Source organism: Culex pipiens, chromosome 2, assembly GCF_016801865.2.
Source record: "Culex pipiens pallens isolate TS chromosome 2, TS_CPP_V2, whole genome shotgun sequence".
NCBI classification, from domain to species: Eukaryota; Metazoa; Arthropoda; class Insecta; order Diptera; family Culicidae; genus Culex; species Culex pipiens.
Genome location: NC_068938.1, coordinates 213022776 through 213043275, shown reverse-complemented (window position 1 = coordinate 213043275; position 20500 = coordinate 213022776). Strand labels below are relative to the sequence as shown.

Below are 20500 nucleotides of genomic sequence, written 5' to 3'. Positions count from 1 at the left end.
GTAGCCTTGGAGGCTGCCCTCATCAGCCGTGGCATTGGCAACGGTTGATAAATTTGGTCAAAGTCTAAGAGAAATGGATCCATTAGTTGGAATCATTACAGGTTGCTTAAAATCAATAAATTAAGGATTCGGTCCTAATTCCATCCAATTTTTGACTAGAATGTCTAAAATATGGTCATCTACTCCACGATTTCAACGATTTAAATCAGATCAAATTTGAAAAAAAGAGCTATTCCGATTCCAACAGTTGTTTTATATTGCAACCGCTAACAAACCCCACATCGCAGACCACGCAATGAAAATAGTTACGACATTTACGGGGGTCCAATTTCAACAAAACTGTTTCGGTGCCGGACACACTGACCCGCAGTAGTAACAGTAAATAAAACTTTCCCCTGCAGAGACCCGGCTGCAAAGTGGCAACCAGTTTCTCATTGTGCATGCAGGGCAAAATTTTCCCAATTTTCCTCTCACTTTCTGTCAACAACAGCAGCCCGCACGTTGGTTTGAATTGAATTGAATTGTGGAAAATTGTCGCTCTTGTGTTGGCAACAAAGTTATCAAATTAAAATCACAAACACTTGCGGTTTGAGTTTTTGCCACCTCTCCCTCCCTCATCACGGTGTGGAAAATGCGTGAAAAGTGTTTTCCACGAAATTGCACGTTGCGAGTGAAACCTCAAAAGTTTTGCGCAGACCATTCTCGGAAAATCTATTGAGCGACAGCCGGTGGTAGCTTTTCAATTATAGTCGCAGCGCAATTTGCAATGCTGATGGTGACGCACCACGTCAAACTTTTGGATCAACAACAGCAGGTGGCTAATTATTAGTAGCGAGAGTTTTGACAGAGACAAAATTGTGCTTTTTGAAAGTTGAAATCATAAAATCATAAAATCATAAAATCATAAAATCATAAAATCATAAAATCATAAAATCATAAAATCATAAAATCATAAAATCATAAAATCATAAAATCATAAAATCATAAAATCATAAAATCATAAAATCATAAAATCATAAAATCATAAAATCATAAAATCATAAAATCATAAAATCATAAAATCATAAAATCATAAAATCATAAAATCATAAAATCATAAAATCATAAAATCATAAAATCATAAAATCATAAAATCATAAAATCATAAAATCATAAAATCATAAAATCATAAAATCATAAAATCATAAAATCATAAAATCATAAAATCATAAAATCATAAAATCATAAAATCATAAAATCATAAAATCATAAAATCATAAAATCATAAAATCATAAAATCATAAAATCATAAAATCATAAAATCATAAAATCATAAAATCATAAAATCATAAAATCATAAAATCATAAAATCATAAAATCATAAAATCATAAAATCATAAAATCATAAAATCATAAAATCATAAAATCATAAAATCATAAAATCATAAAATCATAAAATCATAAAATCATAAAATCATAAAATCATAAAATCATAAAATCATAAAATCATAAAATCATAAAATCATAAAATCATAAAATCATAAAATCATAAAATCATAAAATCATAAAATCATAAAATCATAAAATCATAAAATCATAAAATCATAAAATCATAAAATCATAAAATCATAAAATCATAAATCATAAATCATAAAATCATAAAATCATAAAATCATAAAATCATAAAATCATAAAATCATAAAATCATAAAATCATAAAATCATAAAATCATAAAATCATAAAATCATAAAATCATAAAATCATAAAATCATAAAATCATAAAATCATAAAATCATAAAATCATAAAATCATAAAATCATAAAATCATAAAATCATAAAATCATAAAATCATAAAATCATAAAATCATAAAATCATAAAATCATAAAATCATAAAATCATAAAATCATAAAATCATAAAATCATAAAATCATAAAATCATAAAATCATAAAATCATAAAATCATAAAATCATAAAATCATAAAATCATAAAATCATAAAATCATAAAATCATAAAATCATAAAATCATAAAATCATAAAATCATAAAATCATAAAATCATAAAATCATAAAATCATAAAATCATAAAATCATAAAATCATAAAATCATAAAATCATAAAATCATAAAATCATAAAATCATAAAATCATAAAATCATAAAATCATAAAATCATAAAATCATAAAATCATAAAATCATAAAATCATAAAATCATAAAATCATAAAATCATAAAATCATAAAATCATAAAATCATAAAATCATAAAATCATAAAATCATAAAATCATAAAATCATAAAATCATAAAATCATAAAATCATAAAATCATAAAATCATAAAACCATAAAATCATAAAATCATAAAATCATAAAATCATAAAATCATAAAATCATAAAATCATAAAATCATAAAATCATAAAATCATAAAATCATAAAATCATAAAATCATAAAATCATAAAATCATAAAATCATAAAATCATAAAATCATAAAATCATAAAATCATAAAATCATAAAATCATAAAATCATAAAATCATAAAATCATAAAATCATAAAATCATAAAATCATAAAATCATAAAATCATAAAATCATAAAATCATAAAATCATAAAATCATAAAATCATAAAATCATAAAATCATAAAATCATAAAATCATAAAATCATAAAATCATAAAATCATAAAATCATAAAATCATAAAATCATTGAAAAACACGGAAAATATTTGTTTAAAATCCCGCAAAATCTTACTTCTTCGGAAATGTATTAAAACAGTTTTCAACCAATACAAGTTTCAGCCTTCAAGAAGCAGCATCGATTTCTACCCTCCCCAAAATTTATGAGTGCCAAATCGTAAACTTTCCCTTCCCAAAACACTTGTTATAACACCAACTATGACGCTCTGTCACACTCTTGTTGCTTTCGAGCCGCATTTCTTTTACGACCCTCAAGTGGCATACATACGATTCTTGGCAACGGGTTTCAAGATTTTCAGCAGTGTTGCCAATTTTGCTTAGTTTTGATGGCTTGCGTCATCAAGTGGCATGATTGAGTTGCGGCTCGTAAAGAACTTGCTGGTTGTCATGTGCTCCGAAGACACGTGATTGGAATGGAGCATTTTTTGTTGTTCCCCTCCAAAATGTTTCAAACATTAGTGCCATCATCGTCGTAACTCAAATAATGGGGCAAGAAAAGCAGGAAATGACAAGTTGTTAACACATTCCGGTCCACAAATTGCATTTTTGGGAATTGCGAGTTGTGGAAAGTGAGGGGAGGCAACATTTGATGGATTTCTGGCAGGCAACGCAGGGGGTTGATTGACCGAAATTGCCACGATGAAAAATGGGAAAATTCCACTGTTGCCAATTATTTGGAACTCAACCCCGGGAATGTTTGAACTGGTCTCAACGCGTCGACCGCAGGCACTGGCCATGAACGATTTCCGTCACTGCTGGTGAGGGACCGATTACAGAGGAACAACAGCACATTCCGAGCATGACTATGACCATCAGAAGTATGCTGGTTGAGGTCAACAGGGGAAACAATTTTAATTGAAATTGTGGTTAGAATTTTATTTGGAATTTGCAATTTCTGACGGAGGGCAACAATTTTCGGCGGGAAAGTGTGTCAAATCATCAATTAACTATTGATGACGAGTATTTTATGATTTTATGATTTGATGATTTGATGATTTTATGATTTTATGATTTTATGATTTTATGATTTTATGATTTTATGATTTTATGATTTTATGATTTTATGATTTTATGATTTTATGATTTTATGATTTTATGATTTTATGATTTTATGATTTTTTTTGATTTTATGATTATATGATTTTATGATTTTATGATTTTATGATTTTATGATTTTATGATTTTATGATTTTATGATTTTATGATTTTATGATTTTATGATTTTATGATTTTATGATTTTATGATTTTATGATTTTATGATTTTATGATTTTATGATTTTATGATTTTATGATTTTATGATTTTATGATTTTATGATTTAATGATTTAATGATTTTATGATTTTATGATTTTATGATTTTATGATTTTATGATTTTATGATTTTATGATTTTATGATTTTATGATTTTATGATTTTATGATTTTATGATTTTATGATTTTATGATTTAATGATTTAATGATTTTATGATTTTATGATTTTATGATTTTATGATTTAATGATTTAATGATTTTATGATTTTATGATTTTATGATTTTATGATTTTATGATTTTATGATTTTATGATTTTATGATTTTATGATTTTATGATTTTATGATTTTATGATTTTATGATTTTATGATTTTATGATTTTATGATTTTATGATTTTATGATTTTATGATTTTATGATTTTATGATTTTATGATTTTATGATTTTATGATTTTATGATTTTATGATTTTATGATTTTATGATTTTATGATTTTATGATTTTATGATTTTATGATTTTATGATTTTATGATTTTATGATTTTATGATTTTATGATTTTATGATTTTATGATTTTATGATTTTATGATTTTATGATTTTATGATTTTATGATTTTATGATTTTATGATTTTATGATTTTATGATTTTATGATTTTATGATTTTATGATTTTTTGATTTTATGATTTTATGATTTTATGATTTTATGATTTTATGATTTTATGATTTTATGATTTTATGATTTTATGATTTTATGATTTTATGATTTTATGATTTTATGATTTTATGATTTTATGATTTTATGATTTTATGATTTTATGATTTTATGATTTTATGATTTTATGATTTTATGATTTTATGATTTTATGATTTTATGATTTTATGATTTTATGATTTTATGATTTTATGATTTTATGATTTTATGATTTTATGATTTTATGATTTTATGATTTTATGATTTTATGATTTTATGATTTTATGATTTTTTGATTTTATGATTTTATGATTTTATGATTTTATGATTTTATGATTTTATGATTTTATGATTTTATGATTTTATGATTTTATGATTTTATGATTTTATGATTTTATGATTTTATGATTTTATGATTTTATGATTTTATGATTTTATGATTTTATGATTTTATGATTTTATGATTTTATGATTTTATGATTTTATGATTTTATGATTTTATGATTTTATGATTTTATGATTTTATGATTTTATGAACATTATTGGAAATTAGAATATTTGTCAATCATAAAAATATTCTAATTTCCAATAATGTTCCACCAGCTGGTGTCAACGCGTGCTAACGACGTCTGTCACTCTGCTGCAGAAGAGGCAGTAGAAAATTTATTTTGCAAATTGATTTTTCCAACTTTATTTCTCCCTCCACAAACCCGGCCCAAAGCCTACGCCGGTTTGTGTCCTTCCAAGTCAAGTCAACTTTCGAGTTTCCCTCGTAAGAGGCCAAAAGGTGGCGCATAAATTCCACTTTTCTCTGCTCTTACTGACACGAAATCGACCACAAATGTGCTGGTCCTTCTCTCGGGGTCCGGTGGAAACTTTCTGGGCCAAGTTTCCGAGTTGAGAAAACGGCGTACGCCTCAGGAATGAATATGATTTTTTTCAGTTTTGTTCCTTTTTCCGGTATTTTAGCGTGAAAAACTGGCTCTCGAACAACTTTTTAACAAATTAGTTCGATCGAATTTGTGTTTTGAAAATTGAGAAGTTTTCTTTGCTGCGAACCTGTTCTTTTTCATGTAACGTTTCTGGTTCGTGGAATTGTTAAGTTTTTTTTGGCACGTGTACCGTTGGATCGCGGCGATAAGGGTTAGTAAGGTTGTTAAAAATTGTAAAGTTATTGATTCCAGGAACCGTTCGAGAATACTAACCTTCTGTGCGTTTCTTCGCGGACTCTCCGCGCTTCTCCAGCTCTACGAGGTCATCTACGAGGACATTCCTAGTACCGTCACTACCCCCTTCCTTAGTCTTGTGTCCCCTCCCATATCCTTCTTGTACACTTTCCAACCCTCCCAACACTTCCCCATCACCGTCACTTCCCCCACGTTGCTCCCCCACTAGATCCAGAACCTCCAACATCCTGCCCAACAACGCCGGGTCATCTGCGGATCCCGTCGCTTCCACGTCGGATTGTGGCCTTGACGTCGTCGTCGGTGATTGATGCGTCGAGAGGCTGTGCGCTATCATGAGTGCAATTATGCAGCACTGCTGTTGGTACATCATGGCGGCGGCGGTGGCTTCGACGGCGCTTAGTCCACATTAAGGTTGCTGCTGCTGCCGCCGCCGGTCCCCAGCCTGCACCACGTGTCCAGCGTGTGTTTCAGCGAAGGTTCACCGGCAGGGTGGATTCAAGGTTCGCGGGGAGTTTTCAAATTTGGGTGAGCAAATTGAATTTTGGTTGATTTTTGTGGTGTGACAATTGGAGCAGATGGGGGCCGATTTGTGGGGTTGTCGGATGTTTCAACTCGTTGTCTCGATTTTGGAAGAGACAGATTGGGTCATGACCTGAAATGGAAGGCATAAGGAAATATGTATAACCAGAGAATTCTCGAAAATTTTGTGAAAGTTTTTAATATTTTCAATAATTGAATGAACACAAGTTGTTCTGATTCTGATACAATGCCAACTCACAAAGTCGATGCATTGACTCTATATAAGGGTCATTCCAGGTCAACTGAGTACACTTTTGTACTCGACTTTCACCGATTTGGACCAAACTTGAAGGGAACGTTCATCTATCGATATTTAACAGAAATCCCAAGTTTGGTGCTGACTGGACCATCCCTCTATTTTTGGCACCGCCATCTTTTTTGGCGATTTTCTAAAACAGTTTTTTTTCTTTTAATCATATCTTTGCAACTATTAAAGCAAAATACTTTCTACAGGTTGCATTTTATAGAAAATGGTCCAAGGAATTCGATAAAAATAAAATTTTAACCCTCAAATGGCCACTAATATTATATTTAAACGATTTAAGTATTAAAATTCAGTTTTGACCAATATCTTATATTTTTATTTGTTTTATTTTATCACCATCGTGTTCCCCGGACAATAATACATAATAATCAATGTAGACCTCAAACTAAAATGAACTCTGTCCTATGAATTCAAATCCTAAATAAGTTTCTCACAAATAAAAAACGAACTATTCATCCCTTTTTGTTGAAAAGTACACCATGTACTTCCGAGTGCTGCGCAAAATCAAACTTTTTTAAGTAAAATCGCTGTATCTCGCCAATATTTCATATTAGATTGAGGTCTACATTGATTATTATGTAAAATTGTCCGGGGAACACGATGGTGATAAAATAAAACAAATAAAAATATAAGATATTGGTCAAAACTGAATTTTAATACTTAAATCGTTAAAATATAATATTAGTGGGCATTTGAGGGTTAAAATTTTATTTTTATCGAATTCCTTGGACAATTTTCTATAAAATGCAACCTGTAGAAAGTCTTTTGCTCAAATAGTTGCAAAGTTAAGATTAAAAGAAAAAAAAAAAGTTTTTTAGAAAATCGCCAAAAAAGAGGGTGGTGCCAAAAATAGAGGGATGGTCCAATCAGCACCAAACTTGGGATTTCTGTTAAATATCGATAGATGAACGTTCCCTTCAAGTTTGGTCCAAATCGGTGAAGGTCAAGTCCAAAAGTGTACTCAGTTGACCCATAAACATTTTTCATTTTAAAATAACTTGTTTTTTTTTTTTTTGTAACTTTCCATAGTTATTTTTGTTCTACAAAGATGTAAGACAGTAGAAAACAAAAAAAATCCTTAAATGCCTGCTATTGAAAATTGTTGAATATCTGTTGAGGATATTGACCGATATATTAAACAGTTAAAAGTTTAAAATTGAAGTTTTCACGTAGAGATTTATTGGAAAAGGTCATATATGCGTAGTAAATTCCACAGCTCATAGCACTTTAAAAAAAACTTTAGACGAGAATTTTTGATCATCTAAGAAGCATTTTTCATCGTGTATATTCCACCAAGCTTAAAACGTACTTAGTTTCACGTGAAAGTATTTTTAATTGCAAAACTATTTCTTCATTTACTGGAAGAGCGGTAAGTCGTGCAAAACTCCGGGCATTCCTTTCGCTCCAACTAACCTAAAAAAAACCGTTAAAAAGCAGTTGGTTGAGCAGTGCATAGATATGATGAGGGAACCAGGCCACGTGGTGGAATTTTTACCGCATCGTTCCAGAAAAGCTTGACGCTTGGTGGTGTCCTTGCACTTGGCCATCACAACAACAGCAATACACAAACCATCATCATAGACTGTGTGCGGTGCAGTATTTGCCAAACGGCTGTGACAATGTGAGTTTGTATGGGTGTACACGCTGAGAAAAAGTTGCTCACTTTTGAGTTCGCGGTAATCTTGCACATTTTTATGCCATTTTTTCAAGGGTTTTACATAAATTAACAATTTTTCAAGTTAAGAAAAAAAGTAGATTTAACAATTTGCACAGTGATAACACTAAACTTTCATGACATGGTGAGTGGCCCGCAGTCCCGTAGTTTGGTGCAAAGTTTATGCATTGTGTGATAGTGTGAGGGTGGTAGATGGAGTCAAGTGATGTTGGGAAAAATTTAATTCCACGTGGGACTCGTCGTCGCGAGTGAGGTGGGACAGCAAGATATGGAGATAAAAAAGGACAACAGCAACAACTCGTGAGATTAGCCACCCCCAACATAGTCAGTTATTTTGGGTTGGGTAAGGAGTTGTCAGCTCGATGTTCAACATTGTCTGTGAACAAAGGTACACACACGACTTTAGCACCATAGCACATGTGGCCCAGAATAATGTCTGTTGATGGTTGTTTGAAGTTATGGACGGTACCCAGATGAAAATTGTTGTTAAAACAGTGTGTGGAAGGTAAAGGATGGAAATGGTTCTTTTAACGATCAAAAGTTGGGTGATTTTTGGAAAGGTGACTTGATATTAAGTTTGGGAAACTTTTAACCAACGATAAAATAACTTTGGTGCCAACTCCATAGCAAAAATTCAGTTTCATTTGAACAATATAAATATTTTTGTTAAAAAATTTAAGGAATTCTCAACAATAATAACTTAACATAATGTGACCTCATTAATCGTTTGAACTTTGACTCGACATTGAAAAAACCTTTCAGATTTTCAGATCCACAAGTCAAACTTCAATCGCTTTCGCTTAACGGATTGACGCGCATTCGTTTTTAACTTGCTTTCAACACCGCATAAACATAACAAAATTAAACTGAAACATGAACTTTTCCCTCTCCACACACGTGTTCTACCCCTTGTTCTTATTTCGCAACGCCAGCCAAAACTCTGTGTAAAGCACACGTCTGCACACACCCCAGGGAGGGGAGGGACCTCTGACTACGTGGAGAGTCCTCTGAGTGGGCCAACAATGTTTCAATTTTCCGCCCTTGCAACATCCGAAACATCACTGGGTGTGAAAATTGAATACCGTGAAATTGGAGGACTTTTTGGTACACAAATTAACTAAAAATTTTAAAATTTGTAAATTTATTTGAAAGCTTTTTTTTTAGAGCTTTTCTTTTAGACAAATTCGAAAGGAAGAAAAAAAAAAGATGAAATTCGATTAAAGACTGGATTTGAAACTCGTCATTTGACGGTAAATTCAAAACAAAAAATAACCCTGGTAAACACAATTTCTCCGGCTGACTTTGGCGCGTGAAATTGACTTTGGTGTATAGTTTATGCCCCCACCCCAACCCTCGTCTCTTCCATAACAAGTTAATAAAAATTTGAACAAAAATTGCACGCAGAAAAAAAGCTGTACGAGATAACCCGTCATACTCACATATTCATACGTGATCCCCACCCCACTCCAGGGGCGAACCAAATCGAATCAACTCAGCGGAACGAAACGAATTCTAACGATGAAAAAAATGAGTTCAAAAATATACCAAAAAAAGAGCAGTCAGGATATGGTAGAGAGCAAAAAACGTTGATAAATCGTCAAAATTGAATCCTGTTTCAACGATTCGCTTTTTGGCCTTTATAATCGAAAAGGAAAACAAGAAAATGTATATGCTGACGGGAAAAAAGGATACTCTGATCGTGAACTTGGAGGTGGGATCCCCAAATCCGAAATGGTTCGACAAGCAGACTTGTTGGCAGACACAATTGGGCGAAAATATGTGACTCCCAAGGTTAAAGTCCAATTTTGAAGTGGATTATTGTGAGTTAACAGGCTGATCGAAGGTATCAATTTTTGATCAAGTCTGGTAAATTAAAGATAAGATTGGATTTAAAATTATATTTAGGCCATATAGGCCATATATGATTGTCGAAAATGTAAGTTTGAAGTTCGTATTTTATATTCATACGATTTTTTTTTTATTTGATCAAAACACCGGATTATACATGAGCAATTCTTTACAAAATCGGTTGATTTAGACCATTTTTATTTTTTGTATTTTTTGATTTGGCTCAAACTTTGTAAGGGCCTTCCCTGTGACCAAAGAAGCTTTGTTGTGTCATTGGTTCACCCATACAAGTCTCCATACAATTTTTGCAGCTGTGCATACAAAAATGGTACGTAAACATTCAAACAGCTGTAACTTTTGAGTGAATTTTCTGATCAATTTAGTGTCTTCGGCAAAGTTGTAGGAATTTCTGCGGACTATTGAGAAAAAAATAGGTACACGCAAACAACAATTTGCCGTTTTTAAAATATTTTTTTTTCGAAAAAACTCAATTTCCCAAAAAAAATATGTTTCAGGAGACAAAAACCCGCAACTTTTGAGCCATTGAGAAGTTTGGTCAAAAATTCTTCCGCTGAGTTATTAAATTATGGAAAAATAGTAATTTTTGGAAAAAAATCGAAATTTCATGCAAAAAAAAAATTTTTTTAATGCAAAATTGAATTTGCAATCGAAAAGTACTTTACAGATTTTTTGATAAAGGGCTCCGTTTTCAAGATATAGCCACCGAAAGTTTACTTTAGCGAAATATTTGCAGTTTTTCGAATTTTTGTCACATGCCATTTCTATACAGGGCTTCTGAGATCAAAATAATCTTAAACACTATTTTCAATTTTTTATGTGTAGGTCACGTTGTAAATCTGTCTAGTTGTTAAATTTATGTATAATTTACGTTTTCAGAATTTGTGGTATGTAAAGTAATATTTTTTCAAAAAAAGAAAAAAAACAGCTCTTCATTTCTGAATATTTTCTCTCCATCAAATCACACATGTTGATTGAAGTTGAACCAGTCGAGAGGATTTTATTGTTTCAATATCGAAATTACTTCTGCTCTCGCATCCTTCTCAAGGCCATTCATCGACATCGTCACGCCGTTAACACCGCGGGGGACTGTCCCACCCCAATCCACGTGGCATGTAATTGAATTGATGCGGTGTGTGTGTGTGAGCGACAAAATTCCAAGAATGAAATTGGACTTGTCTGGGTGAGTGTGTTTTGCACGAAGGCAGGTCGTTAGCAGTAAATCATGCCTGGCGGAGAAGCCATTTTTGCGGGTTTGTATCCAACTCACTCCGGTAGACACAGGCAGACAAGGCCATTAGGCGGAAGGTTAATGGACACAATCGATGTTGGCGTTTGCTGATATGTGTCGAGAGGAAAACGTCGAGGAATCGTTAAGAGATTGGATGAGTTGGACGTGATGGTTGAGTGGTTTTCTTGTTGTTTCTCCTCCGATATTGGAAGAGTGTTCATCCGCTCTTCGAAACTTATTGCTTTGTTTGACAGTTTACGAATCGAAAAATGGGGTGAAAAACAAGCTAATAACGAATTTTCCAGCTGAATCATCATATTAAACGAAGTGAGATATCAACAGTCTTTCAGCGGTGCAGAAATTGAATTTCCTCCCCCAAAAAAGGAAAATCACAGCCAGTTTTCAACATCTTCAATTTCCTCCCCAAGCAAATTTCAAGTGGAAAACCCAGCTGCCGGAACTACTTTGGCGAGGGAAAAACTCGTGTCGAACTGACGTGAACTGGCGGAAAACCACAAACTCGGCACAAATTCGTCCAATTCATCAACCGAAACAACCCAATTGCTAGGGCTGATGCTTCTGCTGCAGCAGTATGACAGCTGCAGCGGATTACACTGAAGGTGAATTGTTTTTGGACACTTTAAAAATGTGAAAAAAGATATTTTTTTATATTGGGCTAGAACAAATTTTCCTCGGTTCTGGTCGAGGTTGGGTCCGTTTTTAATTTATGGGAATTCTTACTACACGAAATGATAAAAGATTTTGAAAAATCATGGTATCGGGACCAGCTCACAGCTGAAAATATTTTTTTACGATTCTTCAGAATGTTTTACGTAACATATTCAAAAATGGTGAATAACAATCAACAGGATTCTGGGATACGATCTAAAAAAAACTTATGGGAATTCGGTACATTAATTCAATATAAAGCACCATGCATCTCCAGCAAAATGAACTGGGAACTCAATTTGCTTTTAAAATGGAGTTTTAAAAATATCTAAACTATGTCGAATTTTCATCCTCCACTGTCCCTCGACAGCAGGTTCCACACGAACCAAGTTTCGGGACTCGGTCCTTCCGTGACCTGCCAGCAGATGCTTTAGTAAAGGAACGGAAACCGGAACCCCCTTCAGATCTACCTCCCCCCTCTCAGAAACCATCTACGAATGTATGAGTGCGGAAAATGCTCGTCATATGCGGGGGTTGGTGGCAAACGTGATTGCACTTCACAAAATTCCATTCCTCGACTAGACTACTTCTGAAGAAGGAGGGGGTGGGGTTGAGGGGGTCCTTATGAATGGGATATCCGATTTCTGCGGGGAACGAAACTTGGCTGTGAGTGTAGGTACTCGAGACGTATCGATTCCGGAAGACTTGCTGGGAATTCTTCGTTTTCTACTTACTTTTTTCGAAACGACACTCGACGGAGTGGTTGGCAAATAGTTGTGCTGCAGTAGAAGAAGTGCATCGAGTTTTGTAAGTTTTTTTTGTCCTGAGAGGTGGAAACCGCCTTTTTCTGTTGGTCATTTCCCGTTGTGGAGAAATTTTCACGCAGTGAAACCGTTTATGGTTGAGAAATAAAATGTAATGGGTTGCATTGCTCTGCCGCTGCTGTTTCCGATAGAGAGAAAGCGGAAATTGTTTTTAGCATCGTGAAATTAGAGAGCTCAGTGCTCTTCCTCCTAATAAAAAGCTAATATTTTGGCTACGCCACACAAGAGCAGTTTTAATGGACGAAAATTACTGTTCGGTTGGGTTGACCATGAAAGTGTCATTAGGAAACTGGAAACTATTCGACAATTAAATGAGAATGATGCTTTAAAAATATTTAAGTACAATAGAATACTCATCACATTTACTTTTTTATTTTTTTTAATACGACTAGATTATTTTGAACCTCTTCGAGCCGAAAGCAAAAAAAAAGAAAACTGTTTTTTTTAAATTTTATTCGAAGTATGCTCATTAGAACTCATTTGATGTAGCAATTGAAAAAATATCAAGTTTTAAACCAAATTTTACAATGTTCAAAACATTTAAAGTATAAAAAAAAATTTATGAAGATTTTCAAAATATAAATAAATGAATAAATGAAAAAGAAGCTGATCGTCTTTTTCCATCTGTGGTCCAAAAATTAAATTTTGACATACAGTCCACTCTCGATTATCCAAAGTTTCGATTATCCGAAAATTTGTATGAAACTTCGGATAATCGAATCCCGAAAAAAAAAATGTTTCGAATTTTATGATTTTCTTATATTTAACATCAAATTCGAGTTCTGCTACCCTTTTTTAGTCAAATTTGGATTGTTCATTTATTCGATGTGAAACATTGAATCTGGACCGTATCATTAAAAAATAATTAGGGACATTTTTTTTATGTTGTTAATTGAACGTAATATTTGGATTTTGCGTTTGTATTTTTGTTAAGATTTTGTTTCAAATTCAAGCAATGTTTATGTTTGAATTTAGTTCTTATCATTTCTATATTGATTTTTTCAGAATCAATTATTAAATTGAAAAATTGTGTAAGAAAACAAAATTATCCACATCGTAACATTGTGAAATAAAAATAACTTGGATTGTTGTCCAACAATGTACAAAAAGGCACTAAATTTAAATTTACAGTTTTTCAAATTGAAGTGTTTCTTTTTTGAGGAACTGAATTTTAATAGTTTTTTTTTTCAAATAAATGAGTAAGCAAAGAATAATGTTTTTTTAGAAATTTTTTTTAGTGATTATGTTGTGTTTGGAAAAAACGTATAAAAGCAAATTAATTATACTGAAATCAAAGATCGCTGAACATTTTTTTTTTAAATATTAGGAAATGTCTCAAAATAAGGCCAGAAATCAAACATTAAAATGAAATTTTGTGTGTATTTTAAATCATTTCAAAATTTATTTTTAAATTTTTGAATAAAAGTGCACAATAAATTCAATAGATTTTATCGTGCCTCATTGATATTTTTATGTATGTTGTTTTGTTGAGGAAATTAAACTTCGAAAATAAAAACTTGCATCGACCAATGAAATTTTAATGTTAACGATATCAGGGTATTTCATTGCAATCAACCAAAAACAATTACAATACAATTTTTAGCAAATACAAATAATTGAAATAATCACATATTTGAAAGTTATCTTTGTTTTTCTTTTTGAAAAACAAGGTATACGAAAACCATTTATAACACTTGTTTTTTTTTATTTTAAAAGAGCCAAATAAAAATAATTTCATGAAAAAAAGTTGTTGATTTTATCAACTTTTACAAACATTATTACCGGCCCACCACTGCTTCAGACAAATCAGATCTGGCCAACAAGGCCAATTGGTTGGGCACCCCTGGGCTAGATTTTTGAAATTTTTAACTATTTTTCCTCAAAAGCCTATCTAATAACCTTTCATTAGCGTTCAAGACTGCTTAAATTGGTTAAAATGGTGCTGAGCTATGATTTTTTAAATGTGTTTTTTTTTGCGAAAATCGATGAAAATTAAAAAATTTTGGATCACTTTAACACGACGCAGTTATTTCGGCCAAGGAAAAATTTTGAGCTCGATCGGAGAACTTTATTTTTGAATCATGCTGTTTTAGTGGGGAATTGCAGCAAATATTTAATTATTTGGCAATGAAAATCGGATCAATTGTTTTTAAAATATCCATGAAGAATGGTTAGTAAAAATATTATTTTTATCATTTTTTTTTGCAGCTTAAGTATGGAAAAAGTAATAAATAAATAAATAAATAAATAAATAAATGAAACCAACTTAAACATAAACCTGTTTGAATTTTCTTCTCGGAGATGTCCAAGGATTTTAATGTTTTTAGATTGTTTTTTTTTGTGTAATAAAGTGTATTTTCTTTTTTTTTGAAGCTTTTGATGTTTTTTGAATAATAAAAATGTTAAATTAAATAGTTTGTATCATATGAGATGTGCTTGAGGAGCACAATTTTGATTACGTTTAAAACAAATCGAATGTTGCTTAGGGTGACAAGAGAAAAGGAAAATCTAAAGTAATACTACTCTCTGGCTCGATTCTTTAGGTAAAAAAAATGTGCCAGTTTTGAGCGAAATCGGTTACAGTTTACGGGTCGCTTTTGGTCGTTTAAGTTTGTATGGGAAAATTTGCAAAAATATATGCACAGTAAAAAATTGTGTAAATTTTGAAGGCGTAATTTTGGAAGGTTGAATATTACCTCTTTTATGATGTTATTTTACCTCAATTTAGACTGAAAAATTGACATTACACCAGAAAAGTGATAAAATAACACATTTTCAGAGGTAAAATTACACATTTTTTTCTGACAAAAAAGATGTACCCCCAGATGTAATATTACCATGATTTTTTTTTACTGTGTGCAGTGTTGCAAAAGAGTGATAGAAAAGCTATCAATAGATTATCTCTGCAAGAAAAATATCCGAGAGTATAGCGGCCGTCACTATAGCTTGTGAGATCTCTTCTTGTGTCTCGTGATTCCCAGCGATGTCATTCTCTCTCTATCACTCCTTCCCTTTTCCTCGACTGTACGCTCTCACCGCTGAGTCTCTCAATCTCTCCGAAAACTGCAATGAGAGAACGCGAGATGGCGATTAGAAGCCGACCACGCATGACGTCCCGTTAAACTGCGTTAGCGAAATTGGTTTTGTGGCGGCTTTTGTGGTTAAACGCTGTTGCGGTAGGATGATCGTGGAAGCGGGAATGAGAGAGAAAAGGAAAATGTCAATCGCGAGTGTGTAAACAGGAAAACGTTTTCGGCTATTTTCGGCGCTGAGAGTTTCAATGAGGAGAGAAAAGCAGTTGTATTTGAGGCACGAATATTCAGGCGAGATAATTGTAGTTGCTGAGAGCTGATATTTTGATATTTTAACAACCCTGACTGTGTGGAGAAATGCAAAAATTTCTAAATTTCACCAGAAGGTTGCGTTAAATGTGTCGGATCTTTGTGAAGTGTGAGATTCTTAAGTAAAATTTTATGACAAACCACTTTGTGCAACACCGATCCGAGTTAACTCTTACGAGTTATCAGCGATTTAAAGATGACGGTTTTGTATGAAAAGATTTTTTTCATCAGCTTTAACGAACTATAGCAACTTTTAAACCTTAATCGATTTTGCATAAAATTTTCACAGTTAATTATTTTTGCCTAAGGAATCGAGTCAGATGACGATTTTTTTTTAATCGTTACCCTAATGTTGCTATATGTATTGAAATTCTGATTATTTTTCAACCTTTATTTCTATATATTTTTCAAGCTACCCACAACATCCCAACCCAACCACCGCCGAATCAAGGTCAGATCATTTCCGTTTTCCGGGCGCTCCAAAATTAACGTCCATTCGAACGAAAGCCCCAAATTTCCGGTCCGACCCTTCCGGTTGTCCTTTTCGGCAACTTTCTCTCTAATTCTCAAACCGGAAACACTCCGCATATTTATCGGCCTCCTTTTTTCCTCCTCAAATGACTACCGTACCGCACACCGTATGCGACAACAATCCTCCGGAACAAAACCCCTTAATAACCCAGAGGGGGTAACAAATGACCATCGGTTCTCTAATTCCTTGCGGTTCCCATCTATTTGGTTTGGTCAGGTTGTAGCCACCAACAACCACCGTCTCATTTGTCGCACAGTGGGTTGGCTAAATTGGTCAAAATTTTGCTATGCCGTATCGGTGGGCTCGTCACCCTCGGGTGACCACCGTGTAGCACCAACCCGTGCGAGATTCTCATGGTCTACCCGAGGTTGTCCCGTAATGCCTGCCGGCTTCGATCCTGAAATATGCTTTCATTTAGAATTTGTACTCCGTCGTCGTCGTCGTGGTGGTCGTTCGTCCGTTCGATTCCTGTCCCAGATGGAGGCCGTGGGAAAATTGCTGCCCTCCCCGGGCACCAAAGTGTCGTGGCCAACGGAGTGAATAATTTGAGGAATTACCAGAGACGAGCCTGTTTCTGGTGTGGCGGGATGCTGTTACTCTGATGCTCTGGCAAGTGATGGACCACGGCGTTGGTGGTATTGCGGAAAATTGCTAGCAAAACCGGAATGCTTCTTCTTTCTCGACCAGGTCTTCTTCCGATTGGTGGTCCTGAATCAGCGGTAGAAGAGAGCTCCTAATTGGAGCGGAGATTGTTGGGAAAATATTTACACTACACTCTCTGGCCGATGTTGAGGCTGGGTATTGTTTATGGACAATGAAAAATAGTTTCCATATTTTAGCAGGCAAATGTGTGAACGAACTCGGGGCAGGAAATTCTTGGCGCGTGGCGAGATTTTCTCTGCTTTTCCGAACAGCAGTTGGGAAATTCCTGCTGACGGGACGGGCTTTCTGGGGGGTTGGGAAATGTAGTGTGCGGTTTTGCGAAAAGTGGTTTGTTGAAATATAGGAGGAATTTTGTTTAATTTTGTTGATTTATACTAGCTGAAATTGTAAGTTTAGTCACATGACAACAAAAATAAAGAAATCAGCAATTCCATTTGAAAAGAGCTTAAACCGAAAAAAAAGTTCTCCGATCGGGCTTAAAATTTTTCTGGGGGTTCCTTGGCCAAAATAATTAGAACCGTTTTTTTTTGTTTGGCCATTAGGGTGACCTACATCGTGCTAGAGTGGTTCGAAAAATGGCAATTTTCGTAATTTTTCGCAAAAACCACTTTTTTCAAAAAAATCATATCTCCGCGTTATTTCATCCGATTTTAGCTGTCTTAGACGCAAAAGAAAGGTGAATAGTTTGGCTATTTGAGAAAAATAGTAAGAAATTTCAAAAATCTAGCTTAACATTTGAAAAAGTCGTATGCAAACATAAAATGGCGTTTTGACCGTGTCTGGACCAAAGAGCCTATGTCTGAAAATATGTTTATCGGATTCCTCGGAAAATTTCACATAAAATATCACAAAATTGGCGATGTCGAATTGTACGTTTTCGAGATATGACCTATACATGTTAGGATACATGTTAGGATACCAAGGTGCGTATTTTAATTACAAAAAATTTGGTATCCTAACATGTATAGGTCATCTCGGAACTATCTCGGAAACGCACTGTTTGACATCGCCAATTTTTTTATAAGTTATGTGAAATTTTCCGAGAAATCTTATAAAAATATTTTCAAACATAGGCTCTTTTGTCCAGACACGGTCAATACGCCATTTTAAGTTTGCATACGACTTTTTTCAAATGTTAAGCTAGATTTTTGAAACTTCTTACTATTTTTCTCAAATAGCCAAACTATTCACCTTTCTTTTGCGTCTAAGACAGCTAAAATCGGATGAAATGACGCGGAGATAAGATTTTTTGAAAAAAAGTGGTTTTTGCGAAAAATTACGAAAATTTACATTTTTTGAACCACCCTAGCACGATGTAGGTCACCCTTATGGCCAAACAAAAAAATACGGGTCTAATTATTTTGGCCAAGGAACCCCCAGAAAATTTTTTAGCCCGATCGGAGAACTTTGTTTCGGTTTAGGCTCTTTTCAAATAGAATTGCTAAATATTGAGTTGTTTTAAATCAGGTTGTTCTTCCCGAGCATGGGTAAATAACAAGGGAAATGCGTAATAATACCTTTCTCTGGTATCAATACCAAATTTTGGTATTCCTGGACCCTTTAAAATTTGTCTTAAGGATTATGCAAGAGTAAAATGTGCTATCATATCAATTTAAGGTATTGTTTTGATATTGCAAAATGGCAGAATGTGTCAATGGTCGAACACCACATTTTGGTATTCTTTTGGTATTACAGTATTTTATCAAATTCCTCTGCAACTATGGGAAAATTTTGACCAATTTTGACAAAATAATTAATTTTGCGCTAAAATGATGTCTCAAAGCGAATGCTTTCATTGAAAACCGGAAATTTCAAACTTGATTTTAAACATTTTTGATATACCCCCTACAGAAATGACTTGAAATTGTGGAAAATTTTCTAAGTCAGGATGGCACATTTTGGTATTATTTTGGTATTGAAAGGTTTCATCAATTTTCTCTGAAACTATGGGAAATTTTTTAAAAAAATTGACGAGATAATTAATTTTGCGCTAAAATGACTTGATACCCAAATATACTTTGAAAAACGAGTCAATCGACAGATTATTGAATTTTGATGAATCATTTCATTTTTATAATACTTATTTTTCAATCTTGTTATTTTTCAGAAGCTTCAAGAACTTCAAGCACAGGCCGTTCATCAATGACAAATGCATTCGGTGTGGTGAAGAATATCACTAAGAACAACATGGAATCATCAGGTGAGTGGATTTGGCTGTTGCATATGGATCATTTCCGTTTTTTCACTAACTGCAACTGCTGTACTAAAAATGGTATGAAAATACCAAATTTTGGTATTACTTGTGCAAATACAAGCGACCATAATGTGCTCTTGGTTGCCCAGTAATAGATGGTAAAATGATGATGATGATGATGGTCCCACCTCTTACCCCTACAAAGGTTTGAGCTGGACGAGTTATCGTTTTGATAATATGGGTTAACATTAAAATCAGTTATGAAAAAAACGAGCTGATTTTCTAGTCAAATATAAATTAGCCTTTCAATTAACTCTGTCATTACAGTTTACTTTCGTAGATTACTAGTTGGTAGGCCTGTAACTGTATCAGCTTCAAGGAATCGCATTTGGTACTAACTACTGTTCGGAACACATATAGTTTTACTTGTATCTATCTGAACTGGGTTGCTACTAAGTGCCAAGCTTACAGCGACATTGCCCGAAATCGCACCCTACTGTTTTACCTGACAGAGTGTACCATGAAATCATACCAAAATCATGTATGTGGAAGACCACATAAATACCAAAATCTGATTTTCCAAGGGCGCGGGAACATCTAAAATTAAAACCATGGCAATACCAAGTTTTGGTATTCAAGCAATGTTCAAAAATCCAGAAGACCTCAACTTGGTATTGAAATGGTTTTATTTTGAGATATTATTTTAACCCTTGGAATAACATGGTTTGGTATTGTTGTGCCCTTCCACATACAAGACTTTGGTATGATTTCATGGTATTTTACCATCTATTACTGGGCAACCAAGGGCACATTTTGTTCGCTGTTATTTGCCCAAGTAATACCAAAATTTGGTATTCCCGTGTT

The 20500-nt window shown here is 33.2% G+C and overlaps 1 protein-coding gene across 1 annotated transcript in view; it reads right to left on the bottom strand.

Annotated features, from left to right (window-relative positions):
* The window catches only part of LOC120421974 (uncharacterized), a 207688-nt gene that overhangs the window by 98995 nt on the left and 88193 nt on the right, over window positions 1–20500 (bottom strand). The window contains exon 2 of the mRNA XM_039585284.2: window positions 5816–6449. Coding sequence (XP_039441218.2) covers window positions 5816–6167 — 352 coding nt within the window. The 5' untranslated portion in view covers window positions 6168–6449. The remainder of the gene's footprint in view (window positions 1–5815; window positions 6450–20500) is intronic.